At 40.4% G+C, this 17,576-nt stretch overlaps 1 protein-coding gene across 2 annotated transcripts in view; it reads left to right on the top strand.

Moving 5' to 3' along the window:
- Positions 1-17,576, top strand: part of LOC126161767 (ATP-binding cassette sub-family A member 7-like) — a 601,933-nt gene that overhangs the window by 546,196 nt on the left and 38,161 nt on the right. For both annotated transcript variants that reach the window (XM_049917824.1, XM_049917823.1), the window contains exons 42-46: positions 8,686-8,796; positions 10,173-10,370; positions 11,762-11,896; positions 14,666-14,862; positions 17,222-17,459. In XM_049917824.1, the coding sequence (XP_049773781.1) occupies positions 8,686-8,796; positions 10,173-10,370; positions 11,762-11,896; positions 14,666-14,862; positions 17,222-17,459 (879 nt within the window). The remainder of the gene's footprint in view (positions 1-8,685; positions 8,797-10,172; positions 10,371-11,761; positions 11,897-14,665; positions 14,863-17,221; positions 17,460-17,576) is intronic.

Raw genomic sequence — 17,576 nt, 5'->3', positions numbered from 1 at the left:
GTTATTGATGAGCACACATCATTTCCATGACAGTAGATGGCACTGCAAGGGACTAGAACTATCAAGTATGGTGTGCATTTTTTACCTAGCTAAATGGATGAAAAGCTATTATTTATTTTTCATTGCTGGTAGAATGGGTAAAATCAAGCTTCATTAAAACGCTCGATAAGCGAACATGCTCAGTTCCCTCAGCAAACTATTAGCAACACAGAATGGCCACATTAGCATAGAACAGTTGTTCCAGCATATTCAACAATACCACAACAGTTATCTGTGCCAAGTCACATTAGTGGGAATTTCATCCTTGGAAACTTTCTTAATCCTGGTCATCACTTGTGTAGCCTATGACCAACGACCCCACCAATCTCCAAGCCCACCATCAACCCAGTGGATCAACCACAAGATTTGAACAAAGGGACAGAACATTGTGGATGTACCTCTCATAACACACAATGTGATGGAATGCGTAGGGACGAATAACAGATAATTTATGAAGAGTAAATAGTGGTGTGAGAGGGAATGCTCTATAGGTGCAGGGGGAAAATGTAAACTAGTAGTACCATGTTGTTTTAGTATTTCGCAGGATCAGCAACACGCTGGAGTTTGGAAGACTAAAGTCTCCCAAGGAGGAGGAAATTTTTTGGTCTTGGCCTCAGGCAGGCCATCAAAACCAGCCAAGTGGTATGGCAGGCTGTGGCACTTTGCAACATCCTATGGTCAGCAGTGGACTATATTGATTGCTACATACTGTAGTACAATGCTGCATTTCTGCAGCCAGCTCTTTGAAGGGAAACTTGCTCGTCATAAAAATCTCAGCTGGAGTGAGTATATATACTCCCAGCTTATCCATTAGCAGCATTCCATTTGCCGTGCGTTTGACCAGCACAGCCTCTGTATCAGTCATTGCTCGAGTGTGTGGCTCAGCACGTACAGCCTCACTGAGCACCATCATTAACTAGGTACAGCCACTGGTCTACGAGATGACAGCTAGCCCCGATGACATTTAATTGTCTTCGCTGCAGCAGGGCTATCCATTGTGTCTCATCACCTGACATACCAGCCTCCATGAGTCCTGGGTTCAAGTCAGAACATCTGTGTGCCCCCACCAGACACTTTGGTCTGTGTGCAGTGTTTGCAGCTCAAAAACAGAATGTTGTACTGTGGAGCTGACACTTGAAGTTATCAACAAGGCCACTGTCACTGCCAGCCACTGTTATGGTACCTCAGTATCCCACTGCCTTGTGTATTTGGTCGTTGCCCACTAGCAGTGGCCAGCGCCAGGGCCACAGTCATCAACGTCTTCTATGTAAGCATTGATTAATAAAGAATGTTGTTGTTAGTAAGTGGTCTCGACTCTGCATTTACGCAGTGCTGGTGATCCTATCCCACAGCTCCTCACACATTCAACTTTGGAGGCAGAACGGACCATACTGCAGCCTTAAGCGTCAGTGTAGCAGTCATAACACTGTGGCCACTACAGTGTAAAATAGTGCTATTGCATGTGTTCTCGGAGTCTTTCGCAGCAGCATTCATGAATAAAACGTTCTCGGTTTTCAAGCCGCGTCAATTCGAATAAAATCCTTGAGCTTTCGATAACCATCTCTGCCATCATCATCAGGAGTTCACTGACTGTCAGGTTTGCTACAGTTTCTCACTTATAGAGGCATGATGACATCATCAGCTGGTGGAGCTATTGCCCTTGGCAGCACTGGTGGCGCCAGGGGCAGGTGCCGCGTTTGAAACTGCCGCTCCCGCGTCGCGCATCTGTCTTTGCTTTCTTTCGATGTCCAACGCCCACCCCCAAGCCCTGCTGAGTGTGTATCCCCAGTCTCTGTTGAAATTGTTGTCGTTTAAACAAATCTCGGCCGCTTCCTTTATAATGGAGTCCCAATATGTAGACGTGTAAGCCAACACTTTTGCATTTTCGAACTGTATTTTATGTCCATTTTCTAGGCAATGCTCCGCTATGGCTGACTTGTCAAGCTCCCTTTGTTTTATATGGTGCTTGTGCTCAGTACTACGCTCTGCAACTGTGCAAATTGTTTGTCTGATATACATGCTGCCACATTCACAGGGTACACCATACACACTGGACACTGGAAGAGCAATGTCATCTTTAACAGGGTGCAACATATCTCGTAACTTAGGGGTGGTCCGGAACACTGGTCTTAGCCCCTGTTTCTGCAGCAGACATCCTAACTTGCTGCTAGTTGCTCCAAATTATGGCAGAAATACAGTCTGTTTGGCCTCTTCTACTGATTCACCAGGTGTCTTTCATCGGCGGCCCTTGAAAGCGTATCTGATGTTTCTTTTTCTGTATCCATTTTCCCCGAAAACACATTTTAAGTTCTGCAATTCGAATAGACGGCTTGAAAACTGAGAACGTTTTATTCATTGGTGCTATTGCATAATGTGGGGCTAAATTGACACCCTCAGACACTGGATAATTACTTCTGCTCTTCACTCAGTCAATTTATACAGGCACTGCACTTTTCTCCATTCTGTGCAAGAAAGGAGAATTGTCACAGAATCAGTTAGTTGATCATTTTAGTACTTTTCACTCGTTTAGGTCTGGAGAATCAGTATTTTCTAGTGAGAGTACTTTAGATTGTAAAGGATAACAATAATGAAAATTTCTGGATGGAAACATATGTAAAACAAGGGAAAGGCAACCACTTGCCAATGGAGGATTGGTGTGGCAGACACCCAAACATGGTCACAGTAGCAACAAGACTACTACTACGAGCATGGATTTTGTGTGTGTGTGTGTGTGTGTGTGTGTGTGTGTGATGAAAAGTTCTGAGACTGATTTTATTCCTAGTGTATAAGCGATGTCAGTGCAGTAACTAAGGTAGCAGCTTGAACTAACAACAGTAATCAACAGCTGTACATATTCTACTGGTAACTTATGAGCAAGCTGTGTTAAGTAGTTGCCACACAGCCATGATGTGTCAGTGTTTTTGTGTCACAAATCTCAGTGGCACAACATCTCTGAATCAAGTGTACAAGATGTTCTCCAGAACATTTTGAGCAAGAGAAAAGTGTGTGCAAAGTTTTTCCTGCACCCCTTGACTCCTGAACAAAAACAACGGGTGGATGCCTCCTGTGACTTGACTGAAATGCAAAATGCAGACAATTCTCTTATGGAAAAAATCTTCAGGGTTAATGAGACTCGGTGTTATCGATACAAACCTACCACAAAACGACAAAGTGCAGAAAACTGCAAAAAAGACCAATGTTTGGATGACATAGCCAGTTTTGAAACCAATATCAAGTGCGAGTTGGACAACATCCCAAAGAAGGATTCTTCTGTTAGTTTCACATGATTACATGAACCTGCTGTGCATTGTACTTAAGCAGGGAGGGGATGAGGGTCTATGTGAAACATCTAATGTATTAAAACCACCATCTTATCTTTCTCTATTTTTTATTTGCCCAGTTTCAAAACTACTTGGGTTTTGGGGTACATTGAAATAAAAGCAATGTTACCTTTAAACTGATACCAAAGCAGGTGTCATGCTGTCAAAGAAGAATATGGTCTGAAATGGTGCAGCCATGGACAGGTGCAGTTCCCATTCTCCCGCCAGAGACCACAAAGAAGCACCAGTGATGGAGGAGCTGTATCCATGTCCACCTCTGGGCAGGCACTCGGCTACGTAGGCAGAAGAGGAGACAGAGACAGCAGCAGCAGGAGCAGCAGTGGCAACAGCGGCCACGGAGATGGAGGTGGGTTGGCACTAACTATTCCCTCTAGTGGTAGTGGCACCCATAAAAAAGACACCACAGGAGCCAGAGGGAGCCTGGATCACTCCACAGTGGCTGGCATGGATGGTGGAGGTGGCTGTGGGGTGGTGGATCTCCAGTGTTTGGTTAGTCGTGTGTAGGCAGAGCTGGCCGTAGTGTCAGGACACCAACCCATCGAGGTGCGCACAAAACACAGGCAGCATGTGCAGCAGTGATGGACGACTGCCACTATCCACTTAGGGTGCCAGCCAATCCCACATTCCTAGTCAGTGGAGCCCAGATGGAACTGCAGTGGGGTAGGTGCCAGAGGATGGCTGGGGGGCCTGGTGACGAAGAAGCAGCTCTGTCAGGTTGTGGTCGCCAACTAGAGTTAACCTATATGAGCTCAAGAACCTATCGAGGGCTTCTTTGGGAGAAGATTGTGCGACATATTTTTTCATCTGAGTTTTGAAAGTATGAACCACGCAGTCCAACTCACCATTTGACTGAGGGTGAAATGGAGGAGCTGTAACATGCCAAATGCCACTCTTTGCACAAAATGCTTCAAAATCTTGAGACACAAGTTGCGGGCTGTCGTCCACCACAAGAATGTATGATAATCCTTCCAAAGAAAAAAATCTTTGTGAAGGCCGTGGCTGTAGCCATCATGGATGTGGAAGAACAATGAACCACATAAGGAAATTTTGAGAAAGCATCAACTACAACACACCAATAACAGTTAAGGCGACAATAACAGTTAAGGAAGGGTTGCACAAAATTAGCACAAATATGTTCACAGGGGTGCTGGGGGTGGGCCACAAGGGTTAATAGAGATAGGCCGACACAACACTTGTGATTTCACTGTCAATACCCAGCCAAAACACGTGACAGGTCAGCAAACTTGTACGAGAAACACCCCAATGGTCCAGGTGGAAAAGGCGTATGATGTCCCGCCACATTGTGCATGGGATCACAACCCTATCTGCTGACTCTTCATTAGCCAACAATAACACACTGCCAAGTACCCCACACTCAACCCTGTGATTTATCTGGCCAGCTGTGGTGGACAAATCAAACAACCTGACGTAAGACAGGATTGGCCACAACAGCCACCGAAATTTGAGACCTGGTAATGGGAAAATCATGCAGTGTTTTGGGCTTCAACATCTAAATGGAAACTTGACAGTTCATTCTGATCAAATGCAGAATCAAGGCCAATCAGCAACTGAGAAAGAGCATCCCCATTAACATATTGTGCTGTGGGGCAGAAATGCATCCATAGGTATAGCTTGACAAAAACACATCTCAGTATTGCAGGCAATGGGCTGCTTTGTCCAGAAGAGACAACAAATGATGGAAAAGTAAAACCAGAGGTTTATGATCAGTAATCAAATGAAATTCAGTACACAGAGGAAAACATGAAATTTTTAGAAAGGGCTTCTTTTTCTGTCTAGGAGTAGTGCTGTTGTGTTTGATTCAGGGATTTGGAAGCATATGCATAAGACATTTGGAACCGTCCACATATTTATGCACAAGAATGACCCCAGGGCCATATTGTGTGGTGTCTGTGGCCAAAACAAGTTGTTGCCCTGGTTAGGAGGTAACTAAGCAAGGTGTTGAGTGTAATTTTAACTTCAGCAGGGTAAAATCATGGTTGCAGGTGGGCGACCAGTGCAAATTAACACCTTTACTTATGGCAGCACGAAATCTTTCCAAGAAAAGCCTACAACCCTTTGACATTGGTAGAATGCAGAAAAGCTGCAATGCCATTGACATGCTGGCGTAAAGGCTTGATGCAAGCATGTGTGACTAGAAAACTGAGGCAGATGATAGATGATGATGATGTTGATGATGATGATGATGATGATGAGGTCCCATACTCTGAGGAGCGTAGGGGACATTGCGGGAGACTCGCACTGCTGTACTAGGAAAAGTCCTAGTGGAGGTGGTTTGCCATTGCCTTCCTCCGACTGTAATGGGGATGAATGATGATGATGATGAAGATGATAGATAACTGAAGAAATTGCAATTTGTCTAACTTACATTTCAACTCAGTGGCCTGCAGCACTGAACAAAGCTCCATAAGTGTTCATCTGTAGAGGAACTGGAGACCACAATATCATCCAGGTAGTTAATGCACCCCAGCACAGACGCTGAGTTGCACCAAAGATGTTTGGAAAATAGCAGAGGCACAAACTCCACTGAATGGCAAGTGATGGAATTCTTATAACCAGAAGTGAGTATTCACTACAAAGATATATTTGGAATCATTGTCTAGAGGCAGCTGCAACTATATTTCAGACAAGTCTGTTTGGGAACAGTATTGACCCCCACTAAGCTGAGCTAAGAGTTCATCCTGATGGGGTAAGGGATGGATATCTATAACAGACAGTGAATTTACAGACTGTTTTTTAAGATCAGCACTGAGCCGAAGGTGGTTGTTAGGTTTTGCGACAATTATCAATGGAGTAGACCATTCTCTAGATGAGACATGGATTACAACACCCAAGGTTGTAAGTTGATCAAGTTCCACTTTCAATTGTTCCCGTAAAGCAATGGGCATTTGGTGGGCATGAAAAAAATGGGGGCACGCCGTCAGTTTCATTGTGATGTGAGCCTTGAAATCGGTAGCACACCCTAAACCTTTCAAAAACAGTGAGGAGAATTCTGAGCATAGCACAGTCAGTTGTTGGTAAAGAACTTATCTGATACCAGATGCTCTTCATCAGAAATAGAGGATCCAAAAATTTTGAAGACGTCTAATCCAAGTAAGTTTTCAGTATCAGCATCTTCTTCCACTAGAAAGGTCAAAAGCTGAATAACTGCTTTACACAAGATGGGAGTAGAAAACTGTCACAGTACGGATATTTGTTGTTGTAACTCACCAACCAACAACAAGAGAGAGGGGATAAAGCCAGTTATCTGAGATCCACATAGGTTTGAGAATTTCACGAAGTCACTGCTGCACCTGTGTCTACTTGCATTTGTAACATCTAGCCCATAACAAGCACTTCAATGTAAAGTTTGTTTGGGGCTACAATCACTTGGAAAACACTGTTCACATCCACGTTAATATATAGTGAATGAGACTGAGAGCTGCTCACGGATTACAAAAGTTGCAAGTCACTCAACGCTTTGGGGGCTTGGCCTGTTCTTGTTGAACAAGGCAATGAGGGCACAATGTGGGAGGAGCACATGAGAGCTGTTGTGAGAGAACTGTTTCTGTGTAGCATGGCACTGCCCCAAGTGATGTGGAGACCATGATTGCACAGCCACAATGTCATCTGCCCCTCATGAGCTAATCAGTAGTATCTGACGAGGAGAGGCAATGGCAGCTACCTCACAACAAGCTTCTATCCGATTTCCTGTTTCCCTACATACATTGGTATAAAAGTTAGTATAGTGAAGATCTCGAACTTACAGTATGCCAATGATACAGCTTTGTTTGTGCCATCCATAGCCGAGCTACAGAAAATACTTACAGAAATAGATAATGCTGGTTATCATTTTGGAGTCAGAATAAATGCCAAGAAAACTAAATGGATGTCAATTGAAAGAACTCCTGGTCAAAACAAGTCCATAGTCATTAATGGTAGTAAAATCGAGAAAGTAATCAAATTTAAATATCTCGGATCTGTGATAAATTCGAAACTTGATTATGATGAGGAAATTAAGATTATGTGGGACTGCCAAGGAAACATTCCGAAAGCTATGAAATGTGCTGATATACACAGACATGCTGCTCCAACTGAGAATAAGGGTGATACAGTGCTATGTTATCCCCGTCCTACTCTATGGAGTGGAAACTTGGTCAATTAAAGCAGCTTCTGTAAAGAGAGCAACAGAAATGTGGTTCTTGTGCCGATTACTAAAAATACCATGGCTTGAGAAAGTGAGCAATGCTGAAGTGCTGTGTAGAGCCGGGGTGGATAGAGAACTAATGGGGTCAATTAAAAGAAGAAAGACTTTGTACCTGGGACACATTATGAGAGGAAAGAAATATGAACTTCTGCAATTAATTTTAGAAGGCAGTATAGAAGGAAAGTGCCCACCAGGTAGAAGGAAGCAATCATGGTCACAGAATATCAAGACATGGACTGGCATCAACAACTTTGAAGAGCTGGTTCAAGAAGCAAGGGAATGCCGCCTGTTAGCAGTCGATGCACTACAAGTGTATGGCACCAAGAAGAAGAAGAAGAAGAAGAAGCAGAAACACAATATTGAAATTCCCACAACCAACTTATAATTTGCTTCCACATAAAAGAAAATACAGACAAACTGAATGAAGCTGTAATAAGTACAACACACTAAATCAGGGGTTACATTAATGCACAGTATAACAGTAATGTGTTCCAGAGTGCTTGCTGTGCCAATTGTGCCAATGCGAGGCAGCCTCTTTAAGCCAGCCGTAGATGCGTGTGATATTTAATTTTGCACAGTCCCTCTATAGGGCTACAACAATCTCTTTCATGGATGTATCAGGCTTCCTTGAGTTGAGATTCTTCCAGTGGATCTCAACCTGCCATACATTTTCCCAGCAATATTTATCTGCTTGTACCACCTTAATTTTCTGCAAATGGAACCTCTATATAGATAAAGGCTGTGAATGATTCCAACATCTTGTGCATTACAGGTCATCTGGTTATACAGCATGTCTGTTACATCTTTGCATAATGCGCTACTCTGGATCTGGAGTTTATGTTAAATTTAGTAAAAAGCAGATAGCTTGGTGTGAAGTACACACATTCCACCAGTTTCCTTATCATCCATTACTGTTTCCTGTTCTCTGGCATCTTTCTCTCTTACCATCTTCCAACACTCTCTCTCCCTGACAAACTGAAATCCGTATTACTTGGTATGATGCAAAATTTGTGGCACACAAATGCATCTCAGTTTTATTCGAAGAGTAAGTAATTATTGTTTCTTATGTCATTGTTAAAGAAGCATAATTTTCACTTGCAGGTCTATAGAGGAAATACTACTGCTGTTAATCAATTATCATTTGGTGTACAACCTGGTGAATGTTTTGGTTTGCTTGGTCTTAATGGTGCAGGAAAAACAACTACTTTTAAGGTAAGCTGTGATATGTATTAAAACAGTCCATTAACATCTGACTGTTGCATATGCATTGAATATTTCCTCTAACATTTCTTTATACTTGTGACCTTAAGATATAAATTGTCTTATAATTGTGGCATTTACATAGATCACCTTTTAGGGTAGCATGTAGCCCAGATACTGGGAAAACTTGTTCCATGGGACAACATAACTGTATGTTGTGAGTGATTTAACACAGAAACTTCTTTTTAAAAAGATTCCAAAATTAAATTTTTGCACAAGGTGCTAAATGATTGGTGGAGTATTGATTTAATATTTGCAAATCGATTTCCCTTATTACAAATGGACGGGAAACACAGTGATACAAATATCCCTTTCTAAGCTTTAGAACTAAATGCTTTATGTTAGTAAATATCTGTATAATTTTCTGACTTTGTTATTGCTTAATGTGTATGAACACAACAAAAACAAAATTTGATTGATATTAATGCACCTAATCCTTATATTTCTTTTGCTGTAGTAATAACAGTTCTTATAAAATAGCTCAAGAATCTTGATTTACAAGTGTTCATTCTGTAGCTCTGTTAGCAATAAGACTCTAAAGTTACCCAACCTGTACTTCAATTGAAATGTTTACTTAAAATAATCCGTACTGCCCTGAGGGGTCTTCCGTAACATCTCTGAATCTGTCTAATAAACTGGGACAGGTCTCCATTAGTTTTGTGTGCAGACCACTTTTACAAAAGTGGCAATGGCTTAGGACCTGTGATACATGCAGAATCAAACTTTGAACATTTTAAGATTACAAAATTGTTAAGGCTTTCGTGGCCACTTGTTGACAAACTGCCTATTGGCTTCTGTCTCGGGTTCTTCGGCCGACGTTCATCTAATAATTTTTCTGACGTTTCGCCAGCACGAGTGGCTGGCATCTTTTCTCCTTTGCACTCAGCCCTTGTGAGGCAAACTGAGCAGCTACTTTATTGAGAAGTAGTGGCTCTGGTCTCGTAAACTGACATATGGCCGGGAGAATGGTGTGCTGACCACATGCCCCTCCATATCTGCATTCAGTGGTGCCTGTAGGCTCAGGATGATATGGCAGCTGGTCGGTGCTGTTGGGCCTTCCGAGGCCTGTTCTATGGAGTCTAGTTAGTTTATTTAGTTCTTACGTGATCTGCAATTTAACTCACCCTCACCAAAATTGAGACATTGTTTGAAGACATCTAGTGATTGCTTTAAGACTTGCATTTGCGAGTTATGAAATAAAAACAAAATATTTCCTTGTTTGAAAGGTGTATTCTCCAATATATTAAGGATCTGAAGGTCCCGTACAAATAATGAGTAAGAAGCAGTTGAACTGTGCAATCTTATAAATAATACATTTCAATTTCTAGATTCTGACTGGTGACATAGAAATGACTTCTGGAGAAGTGTTTATTTGTGGCATTAATATTGACATTGGTATGGCACAAGCTCAGAAGCATATTGGTTACTGCCCTCAGTTTGATGCACTTGATCCTCTACTAACACCAAGGGAACATCTGGATTTGTACAACCGTTTGCGTGGTACTCCTGACAGACTGCGAAAACAGGTTTGTGTCTGCATATCTGTGGGCCGGCCGTGGTGGCCAAGCGGTTAAAGGCGCTACAGTCTGGAACCGCGCGGCTGCTACGGTCGCAGGTTCGAATCCTGCCTCGGGCATGGATGTGTGTGATGTCCTTAGGTTAGTTAGGTTTAAGTAGTTCTAAGTTCTAGGGGACTGATGACCTTAGAAGTTAAGTCCCATAGTGCTCAGAGCCATTTTTTGTATATCTATGATACTTTTATACATATTAATTCTACTTCTCAGTTGACGGATCACAAGCACAAAAAATGTGATTGATATGTAGGGGGCTGAAGTATATTTCTAGATTCTTCATTTAATACTGGTTCTTGAAATTTTGTGAGTAGAAATGACAGCATTTCCACCTTCCACTGTAATTATTCTTTATTTTCCATCATTGACCAGTTTCGGCGATTATGTCATTTTAAGGTGGTAGTTGACATGCATAAGGACAAACCGTCCAGCCAATAGCATATTGCTGGCAAACCTAAAACTTATGACAATTATTCCTGCATATAATTGATATAGAAACAGTTTAAAAGTAGTAGTAATAGTAGGAACAATAGCACTGCCCGTTTAAGTCAAATATAATAAAATAAACCATTATTGTACTGGCAATCATCAAACAAGAATCAGATCAGCAACTAAGTGCACAGTGAGACATTGTTATCATTCATGTCAATAATTTGATATAGTCCTTATCTAATGGTCTTAGGTAGAATTTTATGTTAGATAAAATATGCACAACCTTCCAACAAAACTCTTCTTACTCTACTGGAAAACACACCAGATACTTAGAAATAGAACCTGTTATATGTGTTAGCCTATGAACAATTGCCAACAGCAATGTGTACACACAGGAACTATCACCTACCCAGGCATGATAACCAGTTGTAGTGGTAGAGATATTATCATTGCTATCCTGTATCCTATAAAAAGAAGAGCTGTGAATTACTGGCAAGTTTTGAAATCTGCAAGGTTGTTAAAACTCAGAAATAGATTTCAGAAGGGGAGCATTAAGTTAGTTACCGAATCTCAAAAGTGTTCAAATAATAAATGTCATAGGGAGCATGTGCCCTTGTGAAGAATTGCCTACCTCTACTGATTTAATTTGCTTTGCCACTGGCACTCCCCACATTTTTTTCCTGTTTGATTACCTAGACATGTTTTACCTACATCAAGTTATTTTGATTTTCTTATATTTACTTACGTATTTTCTTCATGGTTGTTTCCACATAATCTCTCTTATGTACTGATATTAGCTGACATGTGCAATGCAATTTTGTCTTTGTTTATCATAGTTAGTTTTCAATTTGTAAGGCTATATTGGATATTAAATTCTTTAACTGCTGAGAAACTGTAATTATTTATGTTTGCAGATGGTGAATATTGGACTTCAAGAACTAGAACTATCTGCTTACCAAGATAGACTTGTGGGAACATTATCAGGAGGCAACAAACGAAAACTTGCTACAGCAATAGCATTAGTTGGTGAGCCAGCCCTTATTTTTCTGGTAAGATCCATATATTTCTATCAGTTTTTACATTAGGACAAGAGTCCTCATGAACTGTAAATGCCCTAAGAAGAAAGATTGAAGTTAAATGTCTAATCCATGATGAGCACATTTGAGACAGACCATAAGCTCAGTTTGGCTAATTATTGAGGTTAAAACTGGATGTTCTCTTTCCGAGAAATCATCTTGGCATTTACCTTAAGTAATTTAGGGAAATCACATAAAAACCTTAAAATGATTTTAATGTAATCGGATAGATTAAAATCTACTCACCGAGTGGCAGCAGCAGAACACTCATATAAGAAGGTGTTGAAATTTGGAAGCTTTCAAGCAGTGGCTCTTTCTTCTGGCAGAAGTGTTGAAGAGGAAGCAAGAGGGGTGAAGGGAAAGGACTGGTGAGGCTTAGGACATGGGGAGAGTCAGAGATCAGAGGAGACTTACCAGATGGGATGAGACTCCCATCTGGTAAGTCTTCCCTGACACTGGGTTCTGGGTGACTTTTCTGAACTCTGTTTTGTGAGTAGATTTTTTTATCTAACCAATTACATAACATATTTTCAAAAATTGGTTATTTACTTTCTGTATTAAAATTATTTTAGTTGGGATAGCTACATAGTCTGCTTGTACTTGAATCTCAGTGGAATATTTTCGAACAAAAGAGAGAAAAACAAGTAGAACGATATTCAAAAAGTTGATTTGTTATGAGCTAATGGGTATGTTCTGGAAGAAAAACACTCATATATAACTCATTGTCATATAGACACACTCTGTTGTAGTGTTTATAGCCACTACAGTTTCAATACAAACTGAGTGTGGCAGGCATGGTTATCAAACCACACCAGTTTTAAAGAAAATGATGCCACGATTCTGTAGTGAGTGGTGATGTGATGAAATGGAAGCACTGTGGTTCTAGCAAAGAATTCTGAGTATGGCTAAGGCACTGTGCCAACAGTTAAAAAAATTAATGTTTTCAACTTCAACATGAGAGCACTCTTGTGCCTTAATTTCAGGCTGTAATTGAATGAGGCTGTAATAAAATGGTTTCAAGAAATGGAATTGTGTGTATAAAATCAAATAGTTACTCCAGGTCCTTTGAGTTGTATGAAATTATCAATTCTATAGTGGTTTACATTTCCAGCTGAAAACCTTGTAAGACACCTTAACAAGCCTAAAGACCTGTTCTCGATGCTGTAATATTAATGCAAGGAAAAATATTTGCAGACTATCACTTTTTATTAGTGAAAAATTTAGTGTATGATAGAGAGCTACATCACTTCTAAGACAACTCATGTCACATATTGTTCCACTTGAGGGTAACACTTAAATTACTAGGCCACAATATTATGAAAAGGAAAGATGCTACTCACCATATAGCGAAGATGCTGAATCGCAGATAGACACAACAAAAAGACTATCACAAATATAGCTTTCAGCCAGTAAGGCCTCCATCAAAATTACATGACAAACACACACATACACACTCATGCAAATGCAACTCACACACACGCATGGTTGCAGCCTCCGGCAGCTGAGGCCACACTCATCTGTGACTCAGCATCTCAGCTATATGGTGAGCATTAACTTTCCTTTTCACAATATTGTTACATTCCATCCTGGATTTTCCATTGTTTGAAATTACTAGGCCAGGAACGTAAGTGAGGTGTAGAGGAAAAAAGATACAGGCAAACAAGAGCACTAATTTCTAAACAGAACAAAAAGCTCATTGCTGGTTGTATGCCTCATAAATATGTATAATGTTGATGAAATGCAAACAAGAAAGATCAGACTCAAAGACAGCTCCATACACTGGAAACGAGTGCTGGAGGTAGATGCTAGTTGGAGGTAGCTGCCAAAAATCCCATATTTTGCTCTCTGGGCACAATGACCTAATGGAAGTGATGTACTGTTGCCTTCCTCTGACATGTTAATAGTATGTCTGTGCTGTGTGGGTGATTGTGATAAGTGATTGTTTGGTGTGGTATTGTGCCTGTGTTGTTAAGTATGAAGGGGAGGAAGAGAGTGAGACCCAGTGCTGGCAAATAGTGTACTCCTCTTGAAAAGCACCAAGGGACTTGCTGAACTTAATATCCCCTTCCGATGGACAGATCACTATCAATATAGCATATCTTCATTCCATGAGACACTGAAAAGAGGTTTGGAATTTAATCCAGGAAATTAGTGCAAAGTGTAATTGTCATGAACTGTACCAGCACTTCTTTTCCTCAAAAACAGGCAATGAAAATTTCTTGTGCCACGCAAATTTGAAATGGCTACCTCTGAGACAAATGCCCCAGGCAAGCACTAGCAATCTTAACCACAGAGATGTGTCTCAAGAACTATAGCATAGTTGTTTCTCTTCTTTGTATCCTCTGAGGAAACTAAAAATGTTATGCAGATTCAGTACCAAAATATAAATTTGGGGGGGGGGGGGGGGGGGGGCACTCTTCATTAAGTTTGTCATTTTTATTCTTACATTCCTGTGATATGCTCAAGCAAGATTTTCAGTGAATATAAATATTTGGAAATTACATAGCATACAAACCTACAGCCCAAGATGAATTCTACTTACACTCTCTTTACAGTCTGATGTTAGCAGTGCACTTTAATGAATAGGCATCCAAATAGGCTGTGGGTCATTTGCTAAATCCCATTGGAAATTCAAAAATTTCATTGATCTTGACCTCTATTGTCTCTCTTTATGTTACCAGTTTTTATTATGATGGGAACTCAATTGCAGAGGATGTTCTGATTTTTTTTCAATATTTTAAGGATGAGCCAACAACAGGAATGGATGTAAAAGCTCGCCGTTTTCTGTGGACATGTATACAGCGAGTGGTTCAAAAGGGCCAGTCTGTTGTCTTGACATCACACAGTATGGAGGAGTGTGAAGCATTGTGCACTAGACTTGCTATAATGGCAGATGGACAGTTCACTTGTTTAGGGAGCCCACAACACTTAAAAAATAAGTAAGTTCCTTCCCATTTTGCTGTAATAGATAAATATTCATTTATTCCTGTAAATACAGTGCTTTGAACCAAAGTGTTGATACCATTTTAAGTGAAGTATATTATTCATAAAAAACTGAAACTTACAAATGCTATCGGGAAATAAGTTGTGCAGATAATATATGTTGTGCACTTTGAATGTGCACAACCTCAAATGTTGCACTGTGTGAAAAGCTGTCAATATTTCACAATTGGTATGTACACAAGCCGGATTTGGAAATTCCTTATTGACTGACGCTTGAATTTCAGAAAGTTTATTAGAAAGCTATGCCTTTTTTTTAACATGTCTATCAAGAAATACACAGCTCTGCATATTACAAAACTGTATTTACTTTGATGATTATTTAGTGTTAATTAATCATAAATGAGATAGGATACCTTCTAAATTCCTTTTCTTTCCGTAAACAACTTTCCAATGAAACTGCAGTCAGATAACAATAAAAATATCTAATAATCAATCCTGAACAGACTTATCACCCATACTTATTTTGATTGCTGGGAAACCAATTTTAAATTATTGCAAGGCTTGGACCACACCTGTTCCTCTACCCCAACTCAAGCTATGCCCCCCCCCCCCCCCCCCCCCGCTCTCTCTCTCTCTCTCTCTCTCTCACACACACACACACACACACACACACACACACACACACACATGCACTCCAAAGATTTTTTTTTTCTTTCAGGTTTTGGTAATTTCTGGGTGCATTTTGTTATTTGTTACATTTGAAGTGCACAAGAAAGAATAACTGCTGTATTATCATCATATGTGTTGCAGGCCCAGTTAAAAGCAGATGTCTCTCGACCTAACCCACAGTGATCCCCATTTACCCCCCTTTCCCCCCCACTCCCCCCCCCCCCCCCCACCCACCATTTTCTTCTTTTTCTTATATAATGTGATACACAACACTGATACAGATCTGTTCATGTGAAATGTCAATGTTTCATAGGAGACAGAATGGACATACCCTTTGTTATAGAACTATACTTAAAAAGTCAGTCTGATGTCCAAATCAGACTTTGTATTCACCACTGGATAGTTAGATAACAGTATTCTTGACAAGCTTAAAAATAGTTTCTGCAACACTATTTTGATACTATATTCATGCTACCTAATTACTTTCTGTAGCATCACAACACTCGAATTTGCATGGATATGAACTTTCTGGTGTGTAGCATCATAACAGTAGAATATTGTGTGGAAATGTATGGTCCATAACTTGCCAGAATACCATATAAGCTTTCATGCTGGTACTGACATCACTTAAAACTTGCAGGCTATTAGGCTGTGGTCAATGTAAAAAACTTTCTCCTAACATTTCCTCTCTAACTGCAAGAGACATCTTTAGAGGTAAAATGGCTGAATGGCACTGCAGTCAACCATGGCCTAATAGCCTGGAAGTTTCAAGTGTTGCCAGCATATGTTGGGACAAAATGTGCGTACTTGGTAAGAAAGAGAGAAAGAATTCTGTTAAAATAGATGAAGTATCTGAACAATCTTACTAATAAAAAACAATACATAAAAAAAGGAGTGCAAGAGAAATTTAACTTTACTGCAAAGGTCTCCAACTCCTGAATTCATTTCGACAAATCCACTGTACCAAGATACAGACAATTACAATATGCTCCACTCAGCACTTGTTTTCTGTATATTGCATTTATGAACAAGGACATGAGGTTGGTATGGGGTCAGACACAGTCCTACTAATTGCTGAGATATGCAATATACAGAATACTCTTAAGACAAAAGCCCTTGCATCAGATCAACTCGTATAAATGTTTCATGTGGAACGATTACTCCTCTAAGAAGATGTTATATGATAGTTTATTTTCTTTTATTAATTTATATTCCATAGCAATTTTTGTGTGTTACGCGTTTATGAAGAACATCAGTGCAGTAGCCACCAGAAAGATCGCGGGAGGCGCACATTGGCACGGTGCGTCACGGACGGTAGTTGCCGCAAGTAGAGTCCCGTCCACCAGAGGGTACGCGAGAATTCAGACGCGACCTCTGCCGGCATAACAACAATAACTCCAGCAGCACGGGCCGGGCCCAGTCAGTTAACATCGGGCATGCCTAGGACGCAGTCCCGGTCTACGCTAAGTGAAGTGAAACGTAAATGTGAATAGTGTTACTACAATCAGCTTTATCCTGTAGCAGTTGAACCAGAAAAAATTATGAATAATTTAATTAATGAGAGCTGACTAAAGTTAGCCATTGTGAGAAAGGTATCATAAATGGACAGATAGGTACTTAGTACTGTTAGGTAACTGTATTAATTTGAAATGGAATCTGTTAATGCATGTAACTTTTTCATTGCAGATATGGAGAAGGTTACATCCTGCTAGTGCGCGGAGAAACTGGAGTATTTGATTCTGCATTGGAATTTGTGAAACAGTATTTACCTGAGGCAGCACTGAGGGAAATACATTGTAACCAAGCTAAATATCAGATTCCTCAAAACACGGTGAACTTGGCCAAAATTTTTCATGAAATGGAAGTATGTCGAAAGTCTGGTTTTATACAGGATTATTCTGTTTCACAGACTCAACTGGAAGAGGTATTTTCTTACTGGTCTTTTATTGATATTTGTTTATAAATGGTAGCTCTCTATTTGGTTAAATTTTTGCAAAGCATAGTTTTGTTTATAATATTTTTCACTACACAGAACAAAATG

This window comes from Schistocerca cancellata, chromosome 2, assembly GCF_023864275.1.
Source record: "Schistocerca cancellata isolate TAMUIC-IGC-003103 chromosome 2, iqSchCanc2.1, whole genome shotgun sequence".
Classification (NCBI taxonomy): domain Eukaryota; kingdom Metazoa; phylum Arthropoda; class Insecta; order Orthoptera; family Acrididae; genus Schistocerca; species Schistocerca cancellata.
This window is presented reverse-complemented; position numbering and strand designations above follow the sequence as displayed.